Raw genomic sequence first — 23,716 nt, 5'->3', positions numbered from 1 at the left:
CAGGCAGTAGAGGAGGAAGGGGGTTAGCCGATTACCCAAGGGGCAAATTAGATTGTGGTGACATCCCCCTCCTCTCTCCGAGCACATGCACCAAAACGGGGGAAGATCAATACGGAAGGCAGGCACCACACATTACGTGCAGTACGTGAGCGGAATTGGGAAATGGCTCTGTGTTCTTGCTCACCTGCACTGCCAGGTGGGTGGGTTGGTGGGTGGGTGGAACACTCGCTTGACCTAGTAATTTTTCTATGCAAACACAATTGTGACAATCGTAGTTGGCCGGAGACTGGCTGTCGTCGCGACTTCCCTTCCCTTCCAATCACCACCAATCGTCGTCTCTACGGTGACGGGAGGTTTGATTATATTGACCCCTAGCCTAGATTTTCCCGAACCTATCCGAACATGCCGTTGGGTGGCGGGGATGGGGTGCGGATAGGACAACACGGAAACGAACCTCACCAGCAGTCCTGGCAAATGTGTGTCATACGACAGCAAGGGAGAGAAAGATAGATCGAGAGAGAGCGAGCAAGAGTGTGAAAGGACACTCTCCTGTGCTCGGAAAAAAACATGCACACACTCACACACCGGGGCGAAATACGTTAGGAAGGACTGCAAAGTAGGCTGATTTGTTGATAAGCTGACAATTTCCAGAGACGAGCGTGTGTGTGTGTTTACCCGTTTGGAGTGTTGAAAAAGGGTTTTTCATCTCCGGGCAATGAATCGTGAATGATAAATAAGCAAACGGATATCCTGTGCTCGCATCCCTTCCTCTCCAAGCTCAGCCACGCACTAACACACACACACACACACACACACACACCCATGTCCCGATAGTAGGTTGTGTCCTTTTGGAATGCGTGTGCGCAGTCAGTGCTCGAGTTGGCTGGCATGCTGCCGAAAGAGGAGGTACGTTTGGGAGCGGAAGTTTTTCTTCGGGAGTAGTCATCGTACCAGGTCGCCCCAGGTCGTCAGCATCGGTTGCTGATTGCTGCCAAGAAACTCGCCCCGAATAACGGACGCCCTTTTCGCGCTGCTGGTGGTTCAACGTAGTGCTGCATGGTATAAGTTTTGTAAGAAAAGTTTAACTATTCAGCTGCTCATTTCTTATTTAGCGGAGCAGACTTTGATTAGAACAAGCGCCCATCTCCGTGTCGGAAATTGCGATCGCGTAAAGTTCTCACCAAGTGAAAGCTGCTCCTCGCTCTCGTGCTCTTTCCGCGCTTGTTGGAGGCGACGAGAGCCCAGAGCCCAACGAGAGATGTGCCCGCGAAGAAATAGATGGTCCTTGCGATGGTAAATAATAAATTGTGTGCGCTCGGGGGGGTTTGTGACCTAGTTTCGGGTCTGAGGTGTGTGTGTGTGGCGCTGGTGAGCTGGTGAGGCAGTTTGCCCTAGAGCAAAAGAGGAAATCATCTGAAAGGTACGCGGACGTCACCTTCGCTGCTGATTTGTGTTGTGCTTAACGGGCAGTGGATTGAAGGTAAGATCTACGGGGCCAAGTATTAACTCTTTAGCACCTCTAGTACCTCTCCGCTAGATCCACCATCCGCTAGAGGAGACAAATTGACTTGGCGTATCAATTTGAGATGATACGGAAAGTGCACAAACACTCACAAACTTAATAAAAGGCCGTCGAGACGAGCAAAACCACCCATATCCCGTGCGGTCTTTGTATGGCGATAAATTTAGCAGCGCCGAGTCAGCAAATTGACGAACCAATTGTTTGCAATTTGCACCACAGACTTGTTGGCTTGTTGGTACGCTCGAAGGCCACTGATTAGAGCGAGGCATCTTGTGGATAGAGTGCGCGGACGGGGAGAGTGAGGTTTGTGAGAGGTTGTGGTAAGAAACTATCATTCCCTTTATCAGCACAAATCCTTCGAAAGCTTTCCTTTTTAGTGGCCCATCGAAAGAGACCTCTTCAGCTTAATATGCATAGAGAAGAGGGCGGACCGTGTGCTTGTTGCCGATCCTAGAGCACGTTCGATAATACCACGTCCACGTAATACTCACTGACGCCGCTGGGAGTTGGCAAATTGGGATGTAAAATGTATGTAAAGGGACAAATTTGCTGTGGAGCAGCGTCTGCCATGGTCCAATGCAAACATGGAACCATCTCATCCCCATCGAGTGGCACTTTTCCTTCTTGCGCTGCTGGATTATTGCTCGAGTTCCAGTTGTGGCCAGCAATATGGTACGCAAAGGCAAGGAGCGGCAGAAGTGTTTTACTACCATTATGTTTATGTTTTATGAGTCTCTGGTGGGCAGTGGTCTGCTGCGACGGAAAGTTTTAGCTGTGGAGAGGCAACCGCTCAGAAGACAGAAGAGGAAAACGTGAACCCGGGAGCGCCAGATCGATGATCCATATGGGCTGTGATGATGCCTTTCGAAGAAGCAGCAGTCGCCACAACCGAACCCGTGCTGATGTTTTTGCAATCAACCATCTGGGGGAGAAGTGTGATTAAATATTTCAAGACCCTTTCGTGATGGTAATGTATCGCATCTAAGCTTCAACGGTTCCGAGACGGCTGCTAGAGGCCTTTAGTCTGCGTTCATTCTTTTGTGTCTCTTTTTAGTTCCTTTCCCGGCAGTCCATACAACACAAACACATAAATGGTCACTAGACAGACGGCCGGAGGGGTTTGTTTGCCAGTGGAAAACTCGCTTTTCATTTCTAGCCTGGTGCTAGAACGTCATCGTCGTCATCGTCGTCGTCCATCGTCCAATTGCGGCAATCAGCTTCTGTCGCTGCCGTATAATCACCGTTTGTGTGGTTTTTTTCCGTTCTCTGTTCTGTTTACTTGCAATGCTCTCCTCCACCGCCGCCGTCGTCGTCGTCGTTCCCCGTTGGGTTTTATTTGCCAAGGGATTGTGTGTGTATTTCATACGACGTTGGTTTTTTTGCCTCCTCCGTATGCCGCTTCTTGTTAGAAGATTACTTTGCCACAAAGACGACCTTCTCGCGTACGGCCCAACGGTTTGGCCAAAGAAACCGTACAAAGTCAAGCAAAACGGGGGCGCAGCGATGGTGGTGGAAAATGGATCTGGTTTCGTTGGCGAGTTGTTTGGGGGCGGTGAATGTTGTTTTTCCCCCTGAGGTGCGGTGCGGTGGGGAGCCATGGAAAAAGGTTGGGCCGGAGTGTTCCTCGTCGTCATCCGGTGCTGCTGGGGTGTTTTGCACAATTTACCCGATTATGTTCGTGGTTGCACATAGCACCACCACAGCAGCGTTCCATTGGGACAGATGGAGAATCCGCTGCGTGATGTGCGTTTTATGGATTTGTGCTGGTCCTTTTTGACCGACAGCGTGTTTATTTCTGCGCGTTCTGTCGGTGTGTGTGGTAAAGCGGAGAAATGCTTGAAAGAGAAAGAGTAACGCACTGTGAGTCAACGCTGCAGGAACTTCCAGAAGTCACATATTTCCCGCATTAAAATTAAAACACGAGAGCTAAACCGGCAGGGCCCCAGTGGCTGGCTGTATGGCTATAAATGGGATCGACAAACGCGGTCGTACGCCTCCACCGCGATGCGTATGCTGCACTCGCGCACTGGTGCGATCCCGTTGCGTATGATCAGTGTTTTTCACAAGCCCCTGAAACCGGAATGTTTATTTACGCACACACACACACCATCTTTGCGCTTGGATGCGTTGTGCCCCCTCGGTTGGTTGACTGACTTTGAACGCGCCCGTTTGTCGTTCTCCAGAACCTACGACGCTGTGGTGGCGTACGTTCAACGCGACCAATGCCGTACGTTACTCACTGGCGTGTGGCATAATGGGGGTAACAACACTGGCTCCCCGATATAGCACCGGGCGTGAGGAGTTGAGGCATCCCGGTGTGACGTTCTTTGTTGTTTTCCATCCAGGAGAGATCCCTTCTATTTAAAACGCGGCCTTTTCAGCCGCGCGGTCGGTCTGTTCTTCCAGCACTTACTCACCACATTGCAAATCCCTCCAACAACGACACGAACGGACAATTGTTCCAGTGCGGGGGGACGAGCGAAAATGCAGCACACTCGTCATGCATGACTGCGTGGTGAACGGGAAGCATAAAGACGGAGAAGGTCGTGTGGGTGGTTCGATAAAGGCGACGCAGGAGGGATTTATTGTTTGATGTGTAATAAATTAGAAAAGAATGGCCCGTGTGTGAGTGTGTATGTGCGTCTGGGTGGAAGAGATGAAGTGGAGCAAGTTTCAGTTAAACTCCCGGCATAAATCATCATTTTCTGAACATTTCGCTGTGCCACTGGTGGTGCTGGTAGTGCTGGTGGAAACAAAGGGCAACTAAATAGCGTTTATAATTGATCAAGTTAAATTGATATCAATTACGATGGAAGTTAATCGCTGCAGCAGCTGACAAATGATGCGAAGAAAAGGGAGCAGCAAGTATCCATATTGCGCGTGGAAATATAAAAGATTATAGATAATGGCGTTGAATAACAACAGTATCTTTGTCTTGCTGTTTGGCAAAAACCCGAAGAAAAGAGTTTTAAAATACTTCTCCGTCTTTTTTTGTTTGTTTGTAGGACGCTAAACGGCAAATACAAACACGCGATACAATGAACCAGCGAATCGCGACCCTCGCCGGCCCTCATCACCGAAAAAAGCAACAACCAGCTCAAGAAGAAGCAGCAGCAGCAGTAGTGTGAACCGATGGAAGTCGTGGAGTGTACATAAGCTTCATAAGCGACACACTGCTAGAGTCGCCGGATCGGGCGTTATTTTTCCTCGTCGAGAGCTAATTGAAGAATAAGAAAATCACAACCTATAATAACAGTCACATCACTATCAGTCAGTATCAACGAATATTAGTTGCAGTAGCAGCCTTAGATCATACGGTAAGGGAAGAGAGAATAAGCGAGTACAACACACCAGTGAATCGGAAGGAATCGGAAGGGAAAAGTGAATTATTAAGATTATGCTCTGTTATTGTACGGGTTATGTTGCATTACGTTGCGCTACGACCGCGTAGAACACAAACAAACACGTTGTTTTGCGTGCCCCCGTTTGTTCCATTAAGCTCGGCGGACTCTGTTTCGTGTCCTGTAAGTTGTTCAAAATTACGAGTTAATTTTAGAATCAATCAGTTTCGTTTCGCTGCGCTACGTGTGCAGTAGCAGTGATGGAATAATCGAATCATCTGCTGTGTGCGATTGAATGTGCGATAAGTTGTGAAGTTGTGGGCCGAGAATCACGACCGGTGCTGCGATCTCTGTTTGTTTTGCTTGTTTGGTTTGTGTAGTTTGTGTCTGAAGTGTGTGTAGCCTGCCCGGTTACGAACACCATCTCACGACAACGCGCGTAACGACACACGGGCGCTGTGGTGTATTTGTTTTCACCCCCTCGATCAAGTGCGCCCGCGAGAGATCCAGTGGCGCGCTTGGTTCGAATCACTCCGGCTGCCGGCTGATGTTTGTTTTTCATTTCTGTTTGCTCCGTGAAGAATGTCCGTGAAGCTGCGGAAGTGCGAATGAAATCAGTGCCAAAAATTACCCACGAACGAACTAGACAAACAACACAATAATAGCAGCTTGTCAGGCAGAAGCAGTGGAGTAGAGAAGATCAAGTCGTCGGATTGGTAGTGGTGCGAGTAGCAAGCAACGCTCAAAATGTCGCTGGATTCGATGGGCCCTTCGGCTGGGGGTGGCAGCTCAGGCGTCGGCACACTGTCCGGCACCAGGATGATCCACTCGCTAAGCACACCGTCCGGTGTGGACGGAACAGTGTCGACGTCTCATTCCCGCGGCGGCAAGAAGCTGGCCGTGCGCATCCAAATGTTGGATGACTCTGTCACCATGTTTCAAGTTCAGGTAAGTTAAAATATAATTTCAGTTATTAATGTTCTAACCATAGAATAGAAGAGTGCGCTATTGTAATGTCAGTTGTTATCAGCTGAACCAAAAAAAAAAGGAACGATTAGCTATGCTTTATGTCGCCTAACACGAATAATTGTCACAGGCCCATAAATTACCAACTTATCTGATGCATTGTTGCTTCTTTTTGCTTCAGGCTAAAGCCACCGGAAAAGTACTATTCGAACAAGTGTGCCGACAGTTAAATCTGCTGGAAGCTGATTACTTCGGGCTGGAGTATCAAGAAGCGCCATCCGGCACCAAATACTGGCTGGACCTAGAGAAATCGCTGAACCGGCAGGTTGGGCTATCGCTGGTAGAGCCAGTGCTGCGCTTCTGCGTCAAGTTCTACACGCCCGATCCGCTGCAGCTGGAGGAAGAATACACGCGCTATTTGTTCTGCCTGCAAGTGAAGCGTGATCTTGCCACTGGCAGCTTACAATGCAACGACAATACAGCAGCATTGATGGCAAGCTACATTGTGCAAGGTAGTGTAATCCATTGCTGTTGTGTTGTTATTTATTCGTCCGGCTGTCTGGAGACGCAGTCCGCGCACAGCAATAATGGTACTTAATGTGTTCTGTATTTCCATTACAGCTTCCTGTGGAGATTATGCGGCGGAGGACTATCCCGATCACACCTATCTGTCGTCGTACCGCTTTGTGCCACAGCAAGATCATACGATGCAGAGAAGAATTATGGAGAACCACAAGAAGCATGTGTAAGTATGTGGAGGCAACGTGTAATGGAGTCACTACTAACGACGGAACTTTCCCATTCATAGGGGTCAATCGCCGGCAGAAGCGGATCTAAATCTGCTAGAAACTGCGCGACGATGCGAGCTGTACGGCATGAAGATGCATCCAGCCAAAGACCACGATGGTGTGCCGTTGAATCTGGCCGTTGCTCACATGGGTATTGCCGTCTTTCAAGGCATTACGCGGATCAATACCTTCTCGTGGGCGAAGATTCGCAAAATATCATTCAAACGCAAGCGCTTCCTGATCAAATTGCATCCCGAAAATTATGTGCGTACAGTAGTCGCCCGCCCGCATATGCCCCAGCAGCTTACTAATTCCTTGGGGCCATTGTCATTTGCTCTCGTTTGCAGGTGTACCATAAAGACACGGTTGAATTTTTCTTCGAAGGTCGCAATGAGTGCAAAAACTTTTGGAAAAAGTGCGTCGAGAATCATGGCTTTTTCCGTTGCACCGCTGTACAGAATGTGCAACGGCGCAAGGCACGGGTACTGTCGCGAGGTAGCTCATTCAGGTATGTGTTTTTAGATTGCATTTAATACGAATTAAATAACATTTCTAACGTTGTAAAAACTCTTCCATCGTTTGTAGGTATAGCGGCAAAACTCAGAAACAAATCATCGAATTCGTTCGCGACAATTATGTAAAACGGCAAACATTTCAAAGGTAAGGATTGCTTTTCTCTAAAATATTAGTACTGAGTACTGTAAGAGTGTGTTGAGCTACAACGGTGCGCCTACAATACATAAAATGAATCGTTTTCCAATAGACCTTTTGTTTTGGAAGAAGTGTTTGCATTCATTTAGTGCTGTTATCGTACAATTGCTCTCAAGATCATGAACAGTCATGCCTCATTTTCAATCATTTTCAATTTGAAGCGTATAAGTTAGTTCCCATATCATGATGAGTCTTTTAGTTATGATACAGTGATCGTTAATTGAAATCATAATTTTCCTGTCATATGTTAAGTCTGAGCTATACTATTAAGCAACACAACTGATTATGTACTCAGATTAATTTAAACATTTCTTACGTTCGCTTTTCGTTGTTTGTGTTCCAATGTTTGGTATCGAGTAACTTCGTAAGGAGGAGAAGTACATGCTTAAGTAGCTTCACAAGTCACGAGCACAAGAAATGCTACCAAAAGATACTATAGTTCATAAAAAACACTTCTGTGGTGTAACCAAATTCCGCTTGGTTTAAAGAATGTTTTATGGTGCTTCCGTTTTGGGGAAGAAAAATTAATGAAAAAATGCTTTACTTAGTTCCCGGTTATCCCAAAAGTCATCTGTAAAAAAAATCTCATGTGTAGAAATTAGCGAATGGTGAATTGTTTTAGTTTCTGTTTTGCTTGTTTTCGTTACCTGTTGATCCTAATTTAATGCATTTATTTGTTTTAATTTAGCTTTTGACATGATTATGTTTAAGGAAACTGGTTTACGATGGTTTTAAAACTGTTGCGACATTTGGTGGCCACCCAGCTGCAATGAATTTGTTTGTCATAGACTCTTAATCTACCTCTGAATCAAGCATTCAGCGGTGTTGTTAAACTTGCATTGTCGGGGTGTGTTCTTTTCCTTATTGTACAGTTGTTTTGTACTTGATGACCCCAACGAGAGAAGAGAGTTCATGCTATTTTAATTTGTTGTCAATTTTTCTCACACACACAGACATACTTTTGTACATTTTCTATTCGTTTGAATGCGTTTGGATACGTTTGTTTCCTATTTTGTATACTCTCCCAAACAACCATTGCACACATCATGTTAATCATTTTCCAGCTCATGCGTATCATTTAGGGCAAACGTTAGCGATAGAACATGATACACAGTTGCTCAAAAATCATAGTCCCAATGAATGGAACCAATAGTATGAGCCAATCATGCTTTTCACGTGTTAAACTCGTTGCGTTTCGTTAGTTGAGTGTGTGAGCTTTTACGTTAAACGCCTAGCTGACGTTGTTTTCCATTCATTTGTTCATTCAGTGAGATTCGACACGGCTTCTGTTTTGCAAACTCTCCCCATAAGTTAAGCAGTGATACTACTAGCAAAGCATATGAACGCAATTCCTTCCACATCCTCTCTACTATATGTCTCTCTATCTCTCTGTTTTATAATCACAAACAGGTCTCAGTCTTTTCGGCAGGGTCCTCTACATTCAAGTAACAGAAGTCAATCACGCACTTCATGTAATGTGAATCAAAGCATCTCGGCTCATCCTTTACTTCCGATCGAAACCGGTTTGTATTATTTCTATTATGTTTATTTTTCTTATATCTCCTATTTCTTCTCATTTTGCCGTTTCTTCGTTTCGTTTGTGGCTACCCTGTTTCGTTATGTGAGAATTGTTCTTCTACACACCGACACACTCACACACACACTCACACGGACAGGGTACACGCGCGCGTGCACCTTGCAGTAAATACAGAAGTACACATACAATTACGAGTACAGAGTTTTGCAAATTTATATATGTGTTACATCATTCGTTTAGTGCCTAGAGCTAGGATGCTACTCGTACTTTTCATGATTGTTACTTTTGTTGAGTTAATTGATGTGTTGTTGTTACAATCAAAATGTCTTTCGTTTCGTGTGAATTCACCAAATAATTGTTGTGTACAGAATGAGATTTGAGTGTGTTTTCAGGCACTATGAAACAAATGTAGGACTAAATGCAGTGTTCCATGGGTGTTACACACCGGATCCATGTTGAGTCCTATCCGTGGAGCATCCATAAATCTTTACCAAATTTCTTAAATGCGAATGTCACCCATGACCGCTGCCTTTAGTCCTTAAAACAAGAACATTTCATGGAACAAAAGAACAAAGATCTCCTTCAACAATTGCACCTAAAAAAAACAGAGAGTGTACGGGTTCGCTCGTTGTTTTGCACGGCTGTTTTTCGATCATGCTACTGATGTTGTTCGCCGCGTTTTGATTTTGATTTTGCCTCTGACGGGTTCGGTTTTCAACTTGCAGCGGAATGGGAACGTCGCAGTCAGAGCAACGTATTGAGGACGCCTTCTCAGACGAGGAGACAAGTGGATATGGAGGTGGATCGCCTACCCAGCAGTCCTACCGGCCACAGTCGTTCTCAGCTCACGGAAGCCCAGGTGGAGACCTATCCGATGAAGAGCTATACCCAGCAAATGGGAATGGAGGGCTCGGGCCACACGCCGCTGCAGGACTCGAGCCAATCTGCGTCCCCGGGGGGCACCTGGAGTTCGCCGTACCACAACAGCAACAGCAACAGCAGCCATGCGCGCGAAGCCGATCGGGCTCGTGCACGTCAAGACGGTCACAGTTCCGGTAAGTGGAATGATAAGCATACCGGCACGCTGCTCGATGCTGCTGGCGCGTATCTATATTATGTTACGTTTAGTTTGCTTCTGTTTGTGTTGAACTTGAACTTTCTTGTTCGATTCCATATGTTGGGGATATTTTTGTAACAGTTTCTGCAGCATTTGTAAGCCGATTGGAAGTGTTTTATTTATTTTCAAAGAACATGTTTCGTTTTCAACTGTACGAAGTGGCGAGTTATGTTTAGTTGGACTTCTTTTTTTGTTGTTGTTTATGAGTGCAAATATTTTGTGTTGTTTTGTTGTATGGGTTTCAACTTTATGATCACGTTTCGGTTGGTACTGTTATACCTGAATTGTACAAGAAACGTAACACGATCGTAACCGCCTTCCCAACTCGCCCGTGTTATATCCTAGGTCTGAACCACCGGCTCTATGCCACTATGTCCCCCAAATACACTCATCGCAGCCACAGATTTACCACGCAGCCACAGCAGCTGCTGCAGCAGCCACAGCAGCAGCAGCAGCGTCGGGCCTCAGCCGGGCCGCTGGGCCAACCGGGGGATCGCAGCAGTTCTATGGGGGAGACAACGGTCTCCTCCACCAGCCGGGAGAGTGTTTTATTGCCGCTGGACACTCGCACCAGGCGCTCTTCAGCGCTGCTGCCGGGGGTGGCGGCCTCGGGGTCGGGAATGGCACCCTCAATGGTGGGAGCCAGCAGCTCTCAATACCCCAGTGCCACACTAGCCCGTTATAGCAATACGAGTACCTATTCGATGTCTAAGTCAGTGAGCACCGGGACGGACCTATCGGACGAAGCGCCGGATAATGTCATCTACTCGGATATCAACGATTTGTATCGTCATCGGAAATCGACCACCTCCGGGGGCAGTGGTGGTGGTGGCGGCGGCGGATCGGCGTCAGAAGCTCGCACCAACGCGGCGGCCGATGAAGAGGCCGCCGAGGAGGTGGAAGACGATGACGAGATCATGGATGAGGTGGAGGACGAGAACGCGATCCGCCGCCCCTATCTGGAGGACGACGACGACGATGACGATGAAATCGATATCCGGTATGCGACTGCTACGCAGATTAAAGCGATGACATCCGGCGCTGCATCCGATGCTCCGAAGCCCGTCCCTAGTGACGAACTGTACGCGACAGTGGATAGGAAAAGTAAGCTGAACAAGCAGCTGCAACAACAGCAGCAGCAACAGCAACAACAACAACAACAAGTAACTGTACACGAGTTCGGCCACTCCGCCTCATCCGCGAACCTCGCATTCGCTGCCGCGCAATTCGCAGCTCGCCAAGACGACTATCGACTACCCCGGTAGGACAGGAGGGAGCTCTGGGGAGCACAATTTCATGGGACACCACTCGATCTGAGTCCAAGGTGACCATGCACTACTGTTGATAGCGGATGATCCGATAGAAAACTCGGAAAGGCAAGCTGTCGAAGCTCACGGTACAGTACAAGAACTATGAGGAGGATTTCGACGAGGAAGAGTACATGAATTACCAGCGTCAGCGTGGCGCAGATAGAGACGCGTCAAAGGAAGCCTGGTTGCGAAATTCAGATTACGGGCCGACTTTTCGCTGATGGAGCGTGAATTCCTGACCTCCGATCGGATCGACAGTCCGGTGACGCGCTACGACGACTCGCGCCACTCGATGTACGTGCAAAAGTCCAACTACTCGGTGGAGGTGAGCCAGGACTGTTTGGCAAACGAAGGGAAGGTGTACTCGTCCAGCTATCCTGGCACCACGTACAACACCATCGATCATACGAGCTATCGCAAGCACACCAATCAGAACTTCTATTCCAACTACGAGTACGGATCGCAGGACGATATTTCGCACGACAGCTACGAGCTGTTGGAAAAGTCAGACGACGAGCTGTACTACAAGTTCACTGATTACGATTCGGGCAACTACGGACGATGAGAGCATTCCGGATCAGCAACAACAGTCGGGCCATCATTCGCATCATTCCCGCCTGTCGACTCGATCTGGACGATATGTTTTTGATGGAAGACCCGAGAGATCTTCCGCGCGAAAATCACAAGAAAATCAAGATGCAGCTCGTCGCGAATGTCCAGCCCGGAGTCGCGTAGCGATTACTACGAATCGAAGCTTTCGAAGAGCAGTGGCTCGACTCGACAGTGTGACCGATAGCAACTCACGCGAAACGCTGAAGAGTAAATCGCTGACAGCGAAACGACGCGACGAGCTGTCGAAGCGGTTCGATAGCAGCTCTCGCAACTCTAGCCAAGACTCGAAGAGTGACTACTACGATGCCAGCGAGCAGCAGCAGCAGCTGCAGCACGAGCACGAGCTAGACGGTGACGGTGCCGATATGTCGGACGAAATCTATTCCCGTGCCAAGGTGAGTCACTCGGACGAGCACATTCGGGTGGGCGAAGACGACGACGACGACGATGGACTGTCGATGGTAAAGAACGGGATCTCAGCGACGGCGGCCAGCTTCTACGACAATCAGATATACTCGTCCACGTTCCCGAGTGCCCAGGCCAAGCCAACCAGCGCGGGCAATGATACCGGCGGAGGAGGCAGCAAAACTTCGCACGTTCACTCGATCAGCCTGCAGAACGTGGAGTTGGAGCGGAACTCTCGCTCGGTGGGCTATTCCGCGTACAAATCTCCTTCGCCAGTACTGCCAACCGCGTTGCCAAAACCGATCGACAAGCAACCGCCCAAGACGACGCACATTTGGCCGGAGGAAATTGAAGGCTTGCCCACGACCATCACCGAAAGCCAGCGGATCGATCGATCGCGAGCGTTTCGCAAGAAATCGGACAGTGAGAACATCTTCAGCTTTGACAAGGAAAAGATCGAATCGCTAACGAGCAGCCTGAACGACGAAACGCCCACTACCGCGATCATGGTGGAGGCGAAGGGAAAGGTAAGCCCAGACTACCCGCTAACCCCGGAGCTGCTGTCGGAGTTTGACAAGCAAAAGATCGAATCGCCCCACATTCTACCGAAGAAGACGCGCAAAGAGGAGCTGATGGCAAAAACGCACTTCGAAGAGTACACGCCGAAGATGATGGGCTTGGATTCATCGGTCATCAGCGGCATTCCGCCGTACGCGCACGCGACCGTTGAGCGTACGAAGTCCGATCCAAACTCGCTGGCTAATCGGCCCCGACTCGGACCAAACTCGCGACGCCATACGCTGATGCACCAGAAGTCGATCGATCTTACGCCGGCCGATTCGAGCGAAGAAGAGTATCTGTACAAACAGATACCGAGCGCACCGCCGCTCTGCAAATCTCACGGCAGTCACTTTGAGCTGCCGCAATCGTACGACATGAATGTGATCCCCGACGTCGTAGAGCTGCCCAGGAATGGGTTCGAGATGCCGAAGAGTTTCTTCAAGGACTATCAGGAGCGTCGCTCATCGCACAAAGCCGTCCTGAAGGACGATATACCGTACGTGCTGCACAAACGGCACGTCATGAACGGGACGGCTCCGTCACCGTTGGTGGAGGGCAAAACGGGCACCCCACATCGTAGCTATCCGAAGCCAAAGAGTCCCAAATCGCCAAAGTCTCCCAAATCGCCGAAATCCCCCAAGATGCTCATGTCGGACGGTGGAAAAGGGGACGCAGCAAACCAAGCTTTTGTCGGTTCGAAGGAAAATCTGCTGCGCGTGAAGGACGACACGGAGCTGCTGATCGAGCAAAGCGGCGGGGCAGACGAACAGCCGGGCTTCCTGTTCACCCAAAACATTGACCTGTCGAAGGTGGATCCTGTGACGCTGGAAGTGGACAAAACGGTGCAAACGGTGCAGCTAGTTAGCAGCCCGAAGCGAGACATCACGAAGCGCATGGATCCGTTGATGCTGGAGCAGCTGAACAGCAAGCTGAGCCAAATCGAGAGCGACTCGGCCACGAGCTCCAAGACGGACAGCAATGCCGCTCAGCAGCTGCTGCAGCCACAGCCCAGAAAGTTCGACTCGAAGCCGGTCGATCTGCCCTACCTGCTGGTGGACAAGAAGTGCATCGAGCTGGCCGTCCCGAAACGGGTGGTGAAAACACGTGTCGCTCCCATTAAGACCAAGTGCGGCAAGTCGAAGCGTAACGCCAAAACGCGCATCACTTCCTTCTCCTCGGACGACGAGAGTCTCGATTCGGATGATGTGTTTGGGTCCGCGGAAGCGATGCCAACGAAGTTGGAGTTTTCTCCGCCCCAGTCGCGCAAGGAAATCGAACCGATACTGAAGCACGAGTCCAGCAAGATGGCATCGAACGCGTGGGCCAGGGGACAAACGATGAGCTCGACGGAGATCGAAGGATCGCCGCCCCAGTGTCGCCGTCTGGCGGAGCTGGAGAGTCGCTATCACACGGTGAAGCTGGAAACGACACAGCTCACCAGCACCGAGCTGCGCCGCATATCGGAACGATCGTTTTCCATTCCCAGCTCGGAGGATGAAGGCAAAAAGGCACAAACGAAAGCGGATGAATCGATCAAAGCACTCCAAACGGCGGAAAAGTCACAAGAGTCGTCGAAAACACAAGCCCACGGTGGTGAGGTGGGTGAATCTAAGGATGGCGGGTTGGGGTTTTCGAAACAACACCCGGATCCGGGAGTGAAGAAGTCGGGCAAGGAGGACGGAACGTCGACGACCACCAAGTTGTCTCCGTCACGGACGAAACTAATTGAAGAGCTGATCGATTCATCGATTGTTATGCGTTCGAAGGGACATGCGCCAATCTTGTTTGCACACGCTCGCTTAAATCTTAGCGAAGGATCCGCTTTCGCTTCGCTGCAACGCCAGAAGGCCCAAGAATCGCCTACTTCCGGGCGCCGCGCCAAGAGTCTCGATACTCCGGTTATTTCTCTGCACAAATTACCTCCAATGAATGCGTTCTCCTCGAAGGATGACACGGTGGGGTATGAAGAGGAGGAGGAAGTGCTGGAAGTGAAACCTCTGCAGCAGCAGCAAAAACCCTCGAAAGCTTCAGTCATCGAAGAGGAGGAGCAGGAAGACTCGGTACACTCGTGCGGCGATGCGATCGTCATCCGTGATCCAACAATTTCGCGCCAAACATCGACCACGGAGGAGGAACGCAAATCCGTACGGATCGATGCAGATGAGCTGGAGCTGCTCGATCGGCTGAAGTACATCGAGAAGATCGAGCTGCAGGGTGTGAAGATAAAGGAAAAGCGCAAAACTAAAACGAAGCTCAAGAGCGGCCATCAGCTGATACTGGAAATACCAAAGTACAAGTTTGAGCCTTTCAGCTCGGGCAACAGCTCCATCAAAACCTCTCCCGCCATCAGCCGGGCCAGCAGTGTGGAAAGCACTGGTAAAGCGCGTCAAAAGACGGACAGTGGCACCCAGACACCGACCGGAGGTGGTGCCGCCATTAAGCCCCAGCGCAAGTCGACCAGCCCGAAAGGATCGGAAAAGCTGGTCCAACCGAAACGACGCTCCTCGGACGATGTGAAGAAGTCTTCGTCCCCGAACGACATGCTACGCACCAAGAGCCAGGAAGCGCTGGGCAAGGGAAAGGGCTCTAGCGCCAAGGAGAAGTCGAAATCGCTGGAAAAGATGGAGCTGAAGCGGCTAGGCAGCCGGGAACGGAAATCTACCGAGGAAAGCGAACTGGAGCGCGCTCGGCGCAAGGAGCGCCAACAGAAGCTGTACGAATCGGCCATGAAGCAAACGATTAACATGCTCAGTCCGGTGAAGGATCAACTGCCCCAGTTTCCGGCGCCGGAGGATAAGATATCGGTGAAAACGGAGGGAGATAAGATTATCATTGACGCGGACATAAAATCGAAACCGGAAGATCACGTGTTTATCGCGAAGGCACCGCGTAAGCTGGACTGTGGCCTGTCGAAGATAAGCCGCAGCTTCGAGGATCAGAAGAGTGTGGAAAAGCTGGACAAGGCCAGCCGTAGCTTCGACGATCGCAGTAAATCGTTTGACGATCATTCGGATCGGTCGGCGGACGAGAGTAGCATCGTTATCAAGAGTCCGACGCGGCTGAGCAAGAGCCAAGAGCTGAAGCAGAAGATCGAAGGCTCGGTCGTACATAAGGGACGCATGGAAGGCAAATCGAAAAGCCTGGAGAAGAAGTCCGAACCACAGTACTTGGATATTGAGTACAAGACCCGCAGTCTGGATCAAAACTACACGACGGAAAGTAGCGCTTCTTCGTATGGTGGCGGTGATGCCACCTCGCCCGAATCAGAAGCTGCTGGTCATGGCATGATGGCAGGCAGGAAGCAGGAGGTAAAGGTTGATGTCCACTATTCTGCCAAGATGGATTCGCCTGATGCCGATAGTAGTAACCGTGGTGCATCGCCGAGCGGTCGGGGCCGTAAATCCACAACGGACAGTGACAGTAAATCGATCGATGATCATCGTCCGGCGTCGCGGTTCGATAAGGGCAAGAGTCTGGATAGCAATATTTCGTCGGAAAAGGATGGGAAGAAGAAGGATAAGCCGCAAGCCGTCGAGAGACGTTCACATTCACAGCCAGTGTCAGAGTTTGGAGATGAACTCGACATGCAGGACATAATATCCGAGCGACGTACGCTTGACCTGATGAAGCGACGATCGGAGGAAAAGACAGTAGATACCAGCACGACCAGCTTTATGGGTGAATCGATAGATCAGATGGGTGGAGATAAGGAGGGAAAGAAAACTTCTGGTACGGTTGGCAGCGAAGAATCGCTCACTGAAGTGAGTGAGTTGAAGGATGCTGAAGGGAAAGACACCGGATATCTTCCACCTCCGGTGCGTGTACCGACCATTGAGTACGAAGAACCATCGCTCGAAGAAGACGACATTGTGGACGAGGTAGACGAGCTGGAGGTGGAGGAGCTAGAAGCTGAAGAGACGAACAATAAGAAGGAAATTTTGGGAAAACTAAACCTGGAACGAAGCAGAAGCGATGAAACCGGCTCATGGGTGACGATCGCATGTGAAGAGTTCACCGGCACTGAGGGGGTTAGCAGTCAGCAGGAAGAACTGCAGGAAGTGGCTGGGGGGTCGCACTACAAAATCGAGTCACAGGCAACGTTTGAAGATGTGAAAGACTATGCGATGCCCGAATCGGAAGTGGTCGTTGAGTCCGTTGAGATTCCGGTGCTATCGCAACCGCAATCCAACAGATCTTCGCCGTCGGCATTCGATCATCCGCTGCCACAAGTGCCCGAGAAGAAGCCGGACGTGGTGGTGTCTCCGTTGCGCGAAAGGGTCGCTCGAGCGTCGGCAGTGGATCGTGATCGCGAAGAGGTCGACAAAAAGCAAGCGTCGCAACGGCGCGGTGACTTCCTGCGGCTGTCCATTGAAAGATCGCGCAGCTCGGATACGGGCTCAAGTCGGGAGAATGAAACCAGCCCCATTAGACATGATTCTAGCACACCGCGCGGAAAGGGATCGTTGGACGAAGAATCGAGTGTCAGTTGTTCCATATCACGCCCGCTCGGTATATCGCAAGATATGGATTCGATGGATCACTTGAAATGTCGGGAGTTGCGCGAAGCTATGCTGAAGATGGAGGAGTACGATGATGGGTCGGTGGCGATGAGGAAGGTTTCGCCTACGCTCGAGAAACAATATCCGGTCGATTTGGGTTCGGGATCCGAGTTGGATATAGAAACGCCCGAGGATCGTATTTCCAGACTTCTGCAGCGTGAAGAAAGTGAGTCAAGCTCAGACAATGGGGTTGGTCCAGTTGCACCAGGGCCCATGGGTGGTACCGGTTCTGGAGGTGCTGTAGCAAGCGGTGGGGCAGTCCTCAAGCCAAGAGTAGTGAAGCCCGTCCGCACGACGCTGCTACACAAGAAAGTGTGTCGTACGGTTCCTTCGAATGAGAAACAGACGCAGCAAACGACTGCAGAACTAAAATCGGGCACATTGAAGCTGCTCAGCGCTGACGGAGGCGATCGTAGTTCGCTGGAGTCGAAATCGAGCCTGGAATCGAAAGGATCGTTGGGATCGTTCGAAACCGAAAGTAGCTCCGGATCGCTCGGCGCTGCCCAGCGAAAGGGTGATCTGCTGCAGAAGGAACAAATGTCCACCTGGCGCCCGTATCCGATCGAAAGCTCGGGCAGCTCGAGCGTGGAGGACAACTGGCTGCCACCGGAGCAGGAAAGCTACGAAAGCTTCGAGCTGGCGACGGAAACAATTGAAATACAGAAGATTCCGCTGCAAGACTCGAAAGAGCTGTCGCCGGACGAGCAGAAGGAGAGCGACTCCGACATACAGGACGAGCTGAACGATTTCCCGGCGACCTTCGGCTATCCGGAGATGACCTCCACACTCGGTATCGCTATCAATCCGGTGGATATACTTGGGTATGGAGCGAGCTTCGGGGTGGGCCGAACGTTGTCGCGCATCTCGGAGCGCAGCACCAACTCGGAGAAATCGAGCGGCGAAGAGGTGGCCGAGGCGGAAAAGTCGAGCCTGGAGGATTTGAGCGTACACGACGAGTCGGCCATCTCGAGCGAGCATCAGGCGAGTCTCAGCTCGGATCTGCACTCCAACTCGAACCCGGCGTACATATCCGACGCGGACCGCAGAACGTCGGCGGAGATGCCGGACATTCCGTGCGACTCGGCCGCAGCCGAACGGCTGTCGGAGATCTACCAGAGCAATGTGGTGAAGAACGGTCGCTTCACTGTGTCCCACGTAACCGAAGGGGGTGGAGCGGGGGGAGGTAACGGATTAAAGACGGCGGAAAGCAAACCCGATTTGCAGTGTCTTTCGATAGGTGGTGGCAGTCAAGATTCGGAAGACTGGCCCTTGCCGGACATACCGTACGACAGTACGCCGGGAGAGCGGTTTGATCCGAGCGTCGGAGGACCTCCGGGTGTGATTATGCCGCCTCCAATGCGACCATACTGGACGGAGCAGGCAATGGCTGGTGCCCGGCAGTCGCAAGAGTCGGACAATTGGCCAACACCCCCGTCCAGCATGCTGGAGCACGCTCCAATCGTGGAAAACGTGCAGACATTCCACGTGAACGAACCGCAGCACCCAACGCAAGTGATGGTGGAATCGTTCACCGAGCCGACTACTGGCGGGTCCGATGATTCCGATCCAGATTACGCGGAGGTTGCTGGAGACGATATTCCAGAGCCTCCGAAACGGGACTACATTCCAACCGGATCCGGTTCTGGGTCGTACTCGGGCTCATCTCTCTCCGGAAAGTCGGGCTCATCGCCGAGTCCTTCGCTTTCGATGGTAGTTCCTTACGAGAGCACGGCCTATCTGGTGTCGGCGCTGCAAGATGCAAAGACCTACGAGACCGCCGTTACGTACGACAATGCGACCTGTCTGAGTGGTGCACTTGGTCCAACAAGTTGCCTCAAGTCCACGTTCGACATATGCTCTAGTCAACGTGCGCTGGGCTCCTCGACGACTACGGGCGGTATTGCGGGAAGGGGAGAACCTAACCCTGACCGGGTTATCATATCGCAACCTACAAAGTCGCCGCAGAACTTAAGTCCCATCACCGACGATGACTTCTTCATGAACGACGAAGTTTTTGGTCCGGGCACGGTGAAGATCGAGATATCGCCCGACGATAGTAAACCGTCCTCGTCCGGCGGTATGGAGTACGGTGGACAGCAGCAAAAGTTTTCCCGCAGCTCCAACAATTCCGACACCTCGATCGACGACATGCTGTCAACGTCTTGTGGCACGTACATGGAGGAAACGGTCCGGCTGCGCAATTTGGAGCCGCGTCGATTGAGCAACGAGTCGTGCAAGAAGTGCAGCCACAGCTCACACTCCGAGGAGGAAACGAGCTCGTTCGGCACGGATCTGGACGGAACGGTAAAGATGGGACTGCAGCAAAAGCGCTGCACGCACAGTTCGCACTCGGAGGACACCTCGATTGGGCTTAGCATTTCCGAGTGGTCGACCGGTACGAACACGGTGCGGCAGTATGCGAACCTGTCCGGCTCGGACAGTCTGTCGGCCGTCTCGAACCACTCCGGCAATGCCAAGAGCGAGAAATCGAACCATACCAAGAGCTCGATCAGCTCGAGCGTGCACAAGTCGACCGAAAGTCTGGACGAGAAGACGAGCGGCAGCTTCTCGAGCAGCAACACCAACCAGGCCAACAATGCTGCCGGTGGCAAGCGTTTTTCGCTGGAGAACGTGTCGGAGAACGGAGGCTGTCCGCGGTACGAACCGTTCAGCAACTCAGAAACGGACACCAAGTTCTCGTCGGGCACTAAGAGCGATGACACCACGCTGACGCTCACCGAGATGGCTCAGACCATTACGGAGTGGTCGACGAGCAGCAGCAACACGTTGATCGCGCAAGTCGAAGCGTTGAAGCAGCTGGAAAGTGGAGGTAATGGCGTGAAAGGTACCTCCTCGCTGGAACGAGCTGCTGGTGGTGCTACATCGACACGAACCTTCGAGTATGTCCCACTGAAACCGCCCAAGGTGTTGAAAAAGGTGGCTGTCGCCTCACCAGACGACCATCGCAAGGATCTACCGGGAGTGCACGTGAAACCTCAGATTCCGAAGCACTACCACCCGATCGAGGCGGGAGAAAGCTCCAGAATGGCCTCCGGCGAATCGAACGTGGTGATCCCTGAACGTCCAACGAGACTACCGCCCAAGATCGTGGACGTGATCGAGAAGAGTCCGAAGAGAATGCCCGTAACACAGCAACCTCTTCCACAGGGCAAAGTGCTTTCGTCTGCAAGGATTGAACCGCAAGATGGCGCCAGCAAACGAAAGTCGCTCGAAATGATGTCCAAACGCTACCAGAGCCAGGACATCTCGGACACCGAAACGTTCACGGAGAAACTGTACGGCCAGAGCGAGAAGCTGACGGAGCGATACCAAAGCCAGGAGTTTACGCCGATGGCCGTGGCGCCGGCACCGAGCAAACCGCCCCGCGGTGACTCGCTGCCCTCCACCAGCCCGACGCCGATGGCCGAGAAGCCGCTGGTGAAGCATCACAGCTACGACGACAAAACGCTGTCAAAGTCGCAGATTCGCGAGTACAAGACTACGAAGATGCGTCACAGCCAGTCCTTCCACGAGCATCTGGTGTCGTCGGATCTGAACAAGATCGTGGAGGAAAGCCTCGGCAGCTCGTCGACCACTACACACACCAGCGAAGCGACAAGCACCGACAACTCGTCGCCCATGTTCCCGCGGCCCGAGAAGCTGGTCCGCTGCTCGCCCTACTACTCGAGCAGCCTTAGCTCGGAGTCGCCACCGATTGCACCGAATCAGTTGCCGCCACCGGTGCAAAAACCGCCACGCAAAAGCTCGCTGCCGAGGAACTTTGTGCCGAAGAGTCCGCCGAGCGGCAACGATACCGACAGCTCGCTGGACCACCGGGCGCAGGACCCGAAGCTGCGAGCGCGCGGCTACCGGAAGAAGCGAACCGTTCCGCTCAAGAAGAGCCGGCTCGATCGACCGCTGGAGCATCAGGAAAGCTCCGAATGTTCGGAAGGCTACTTCCCCGAGCTGGACTCGGGCTCGTCGGACGCGGTAATGATGGAGCAGCAGCAGCAGCAGCAGCAGCATCAGCGCTATCCGGACTTTGAGGAAGAGCTGGAACAGCTGCCCGAAGACTACGAGGACGAGACGTACCGGGTGGATGAGGACGAGGTGACGCCCAGCCGCAACGGGGCCGGCGTGTACCCGAGTGCGTCGTACTCGAACAAGTTCGAGGGTCTGGACATGACGGAGAACGTCGACGAGATGGGCTTCCCGCGGTACGATCGGTTGGGTCACATAACCAACCCGAATCTGTACAAGTCGGACACTCCGTCGCCGCCGGTCAAGCCCGTCCGGCAGCGTCGGCTGCGCCAGACGAAGCGCGATGATCAGCAGCACGACCTGGAGTACCAGGGTGTGCAGTACACGCCGGAAAGTGGCAGCTGCTCGGAGACGAAGGCTGGCCTCTCGGATGACGTGTGCTACTCGAGCGAGGACAGCTTCGCGGCGGGCTACAATCGTAGCAGCGGGGCCGGACCGGGCACCAGCTCCCGCTACCAGAAGAACGTCGAGATTCCCTATCCCGACTTCCTGTCCGACTACGAGAACGAGTCTTCCTCGGCCTGCTCGTATGCGCGGCGCATGGAGCAGGGTCGGCCGCGCTATGTGGAGCTGGAATCGCAACATCAACAGCTGCAGCAACAGCAGCTGGGGTACGTGGAAGCGGGCAAAAGTGTCGATGTGTCGGTTGCGTTCGACCTGAAAGCCTTACCACCTCCGATCTATGTCGAGGAGGAGGAGGAAGAAGAGGAAGGTGATGTTCAACAAGGGCCCGACGAGGAGGAGGAGGAGGACGAGCAGGACAATGCTGTTTAAGCGAATCGAAATGAGCTGAATGTCTTGGGACGCGTGCTGGCGTAGGGCCTCCGTAGAAAACACAGTGCCAATGTGAAAACTGATCGACGTTGTGAAAGAAGTATGCCAAATCTTTAAGATCTATTCCATTTATCGCTCACGATCACTCTTTCTCTCATATAATATATATATACATGGATGTGTTCAGGGTATTGCGACACATTTTAATGAACAAAAAGGGATAGGAATCGTTGAAGCAAAGATTGTGTTCTTGTTGCCATAACTAATGCCGCACAACTAGAGAAAGAGAGACGAGACTCGTTTGTTATGTTGCAACATGGCACAAATCGAGAAAACCCCGCAAGCGAGTATAGACTAGACGTACCTGTATTGTTTACTTGTTTTGTCTGATTCTGAGGTTTTTATATTCATGTTTACACTACGACTTTTGGGTTGTTTTTCCCCTCCAAAACGATCGTAAAATGGTTCACTGCGCTGTGTTTAGCGAAGAGACAGGAGAGTAGCAAAAGTTGTTGAAAATTGCTTCTTGTCTATGTGTGTGTGGGTGTTAGTCTGCATTTATTAGGCGATAAAAGGACAGGCTAGCTTAATAGGCCAATAGTTTGCGAGCGAAGCGACAGCCACCACCGGTCATTACATTGCGAAATGCGTATCTTATGAATGTCGTCTCGTGTGTTGTTTTCCCCTTTTAGGTTGCAGTTTCAGCCTAACTTAGCGAAAAGCAGAAAATGACTCAGAAATGAATAAAATAAAAGGGATCGGGCGAGGATGGAAATGAAGGAAGTAAAATTGTGTCAAAGCCACAGGAGAGCATCGTTATATCTCGAGTTAGTATAGTGTAGTGTGGAAGGCAAGCAAAGCTAATATTCTAATAATCCAGCAGAGTTCTAGACTTAATAGAAACCATGCATATATTTATGAAATGTTGAACGAAAAATTGATGATGAGAGCCTTTACTCTTACCGTTTGTGTTGGAACCCGTTTGGATTTATTTTGGTTCGTTCGTTAGCAATTTGCGTGGCAAATGAAAAGGCGTTATATTGTGTCTGACTACAAGAATGGTACGAAATACTCATGTTACTTCCAATGTTTTGGTTCGAACGTTAGCAAAATATCTCTTGGCCTTACTCCCCACGTCCTATTAACATGAGTTTAAAGTTAATACGTTTAAAACAAGATGCAAATACATTGCCGCATTTAGATCAATCTCGAACAAGTTACACAGTCATTGAATGTTTTAAATTACTATTAAACAAACGAACGGTACAGTGCTGCTGAGGACAAACAATGAGGCCAAAACAAAACACAGCGAAATGAAATTAGATTAGATGTTACTTAACAATGAATGATGGCCAAAGGTTCTGGCAGGAAAGAAAGGTGCGACATAGAGAGAGGACAGGGGGACATGTTTTATAACGTATTTTGAGCGTTTCGTAATCATTTGACTAACCCATTTATATTCACCTGGAGAT

General features: G+C 50.9%; 1 protein-coding gene across 4 annotated transcripts in view; it reads left to right on the top strand.

Annotated features, from left to right (window-relative positions):
• The window catches only part of LOC120895224 (FERM, ARHGEF and pleckstrin domain-containing protein 2), a 28,931-nt gene that overhangs the window by 781 nt on the left and 4,434 nt on the right, over positions 1 to 23,716 (top strand). The window contains exons 2-10 of one of the 4 annotated variants that reach the window (XM_040298367.1): positions 4,528 to 4,839; positions 5,445 to 5,811; positions 6,011 to 6,341; positions 6,451 to 6,574; positions 6,638 to 6,881; positions 6,965 to 7,125; positions 7,203 to 7,277; positions 8,739 to 8,851; positions 9,591 to 9,920. In XM_040298367.1, the coding sequence (XP_040154301.1) occupies positions 5,611 to 5,811; positions 6,011 to 6,341; positions 6,451 to 6,574; positions 6,638 to 6,881; positions 6,965 to 7,125; positions 7,203 to 7,277; positions 8,739 to 8,851; positions 9,591 to 9,920 (1,579 nt within the window). In that variant the 5' untranslated portion in view covers positions 4,528 to 4,839; positions 5,445 to 5,610. Of the gene's footprint in view, positions 1 to 1,461; positions 1,481 to 4,527; positions 5,812 to 6,010; positions 6,342 to 6,450; positions 6,575 to 6,637; positions 6,882 to 6,964; positions 7,126 to 7,202; positions 7,278 to 8,738; positions 8,852 to 9,590; positions 9,921 to 23,716 lie in introns of those variants that run through there. The other 3 variants (XM_040298369.1, XM_040298370.1, XM_040298368.1) reach the window with 3 other exon arrangements.

The sequence above is a fragment of the Anopheles arabiensis genome, chromosome 2, assembly GCF_016920715.1.
Source record: "Anopheles arabiensis isolate DONGOLA chromosome 2, AaraD3, whole genome shotgun sequence".
NCBI classification, from domain to species: domain Eukaryota; kingdom Metazoa; phylum Arthropoda; class Insecta; order Diptera; family Culicidae; genus Anopheles; species Anopheles arabiensis.
The sequence above is the reverse complement of the archived record's forward strand: the minus strand, read 5'-3'. Positions and strand labels throughout refer to the sequence as shown.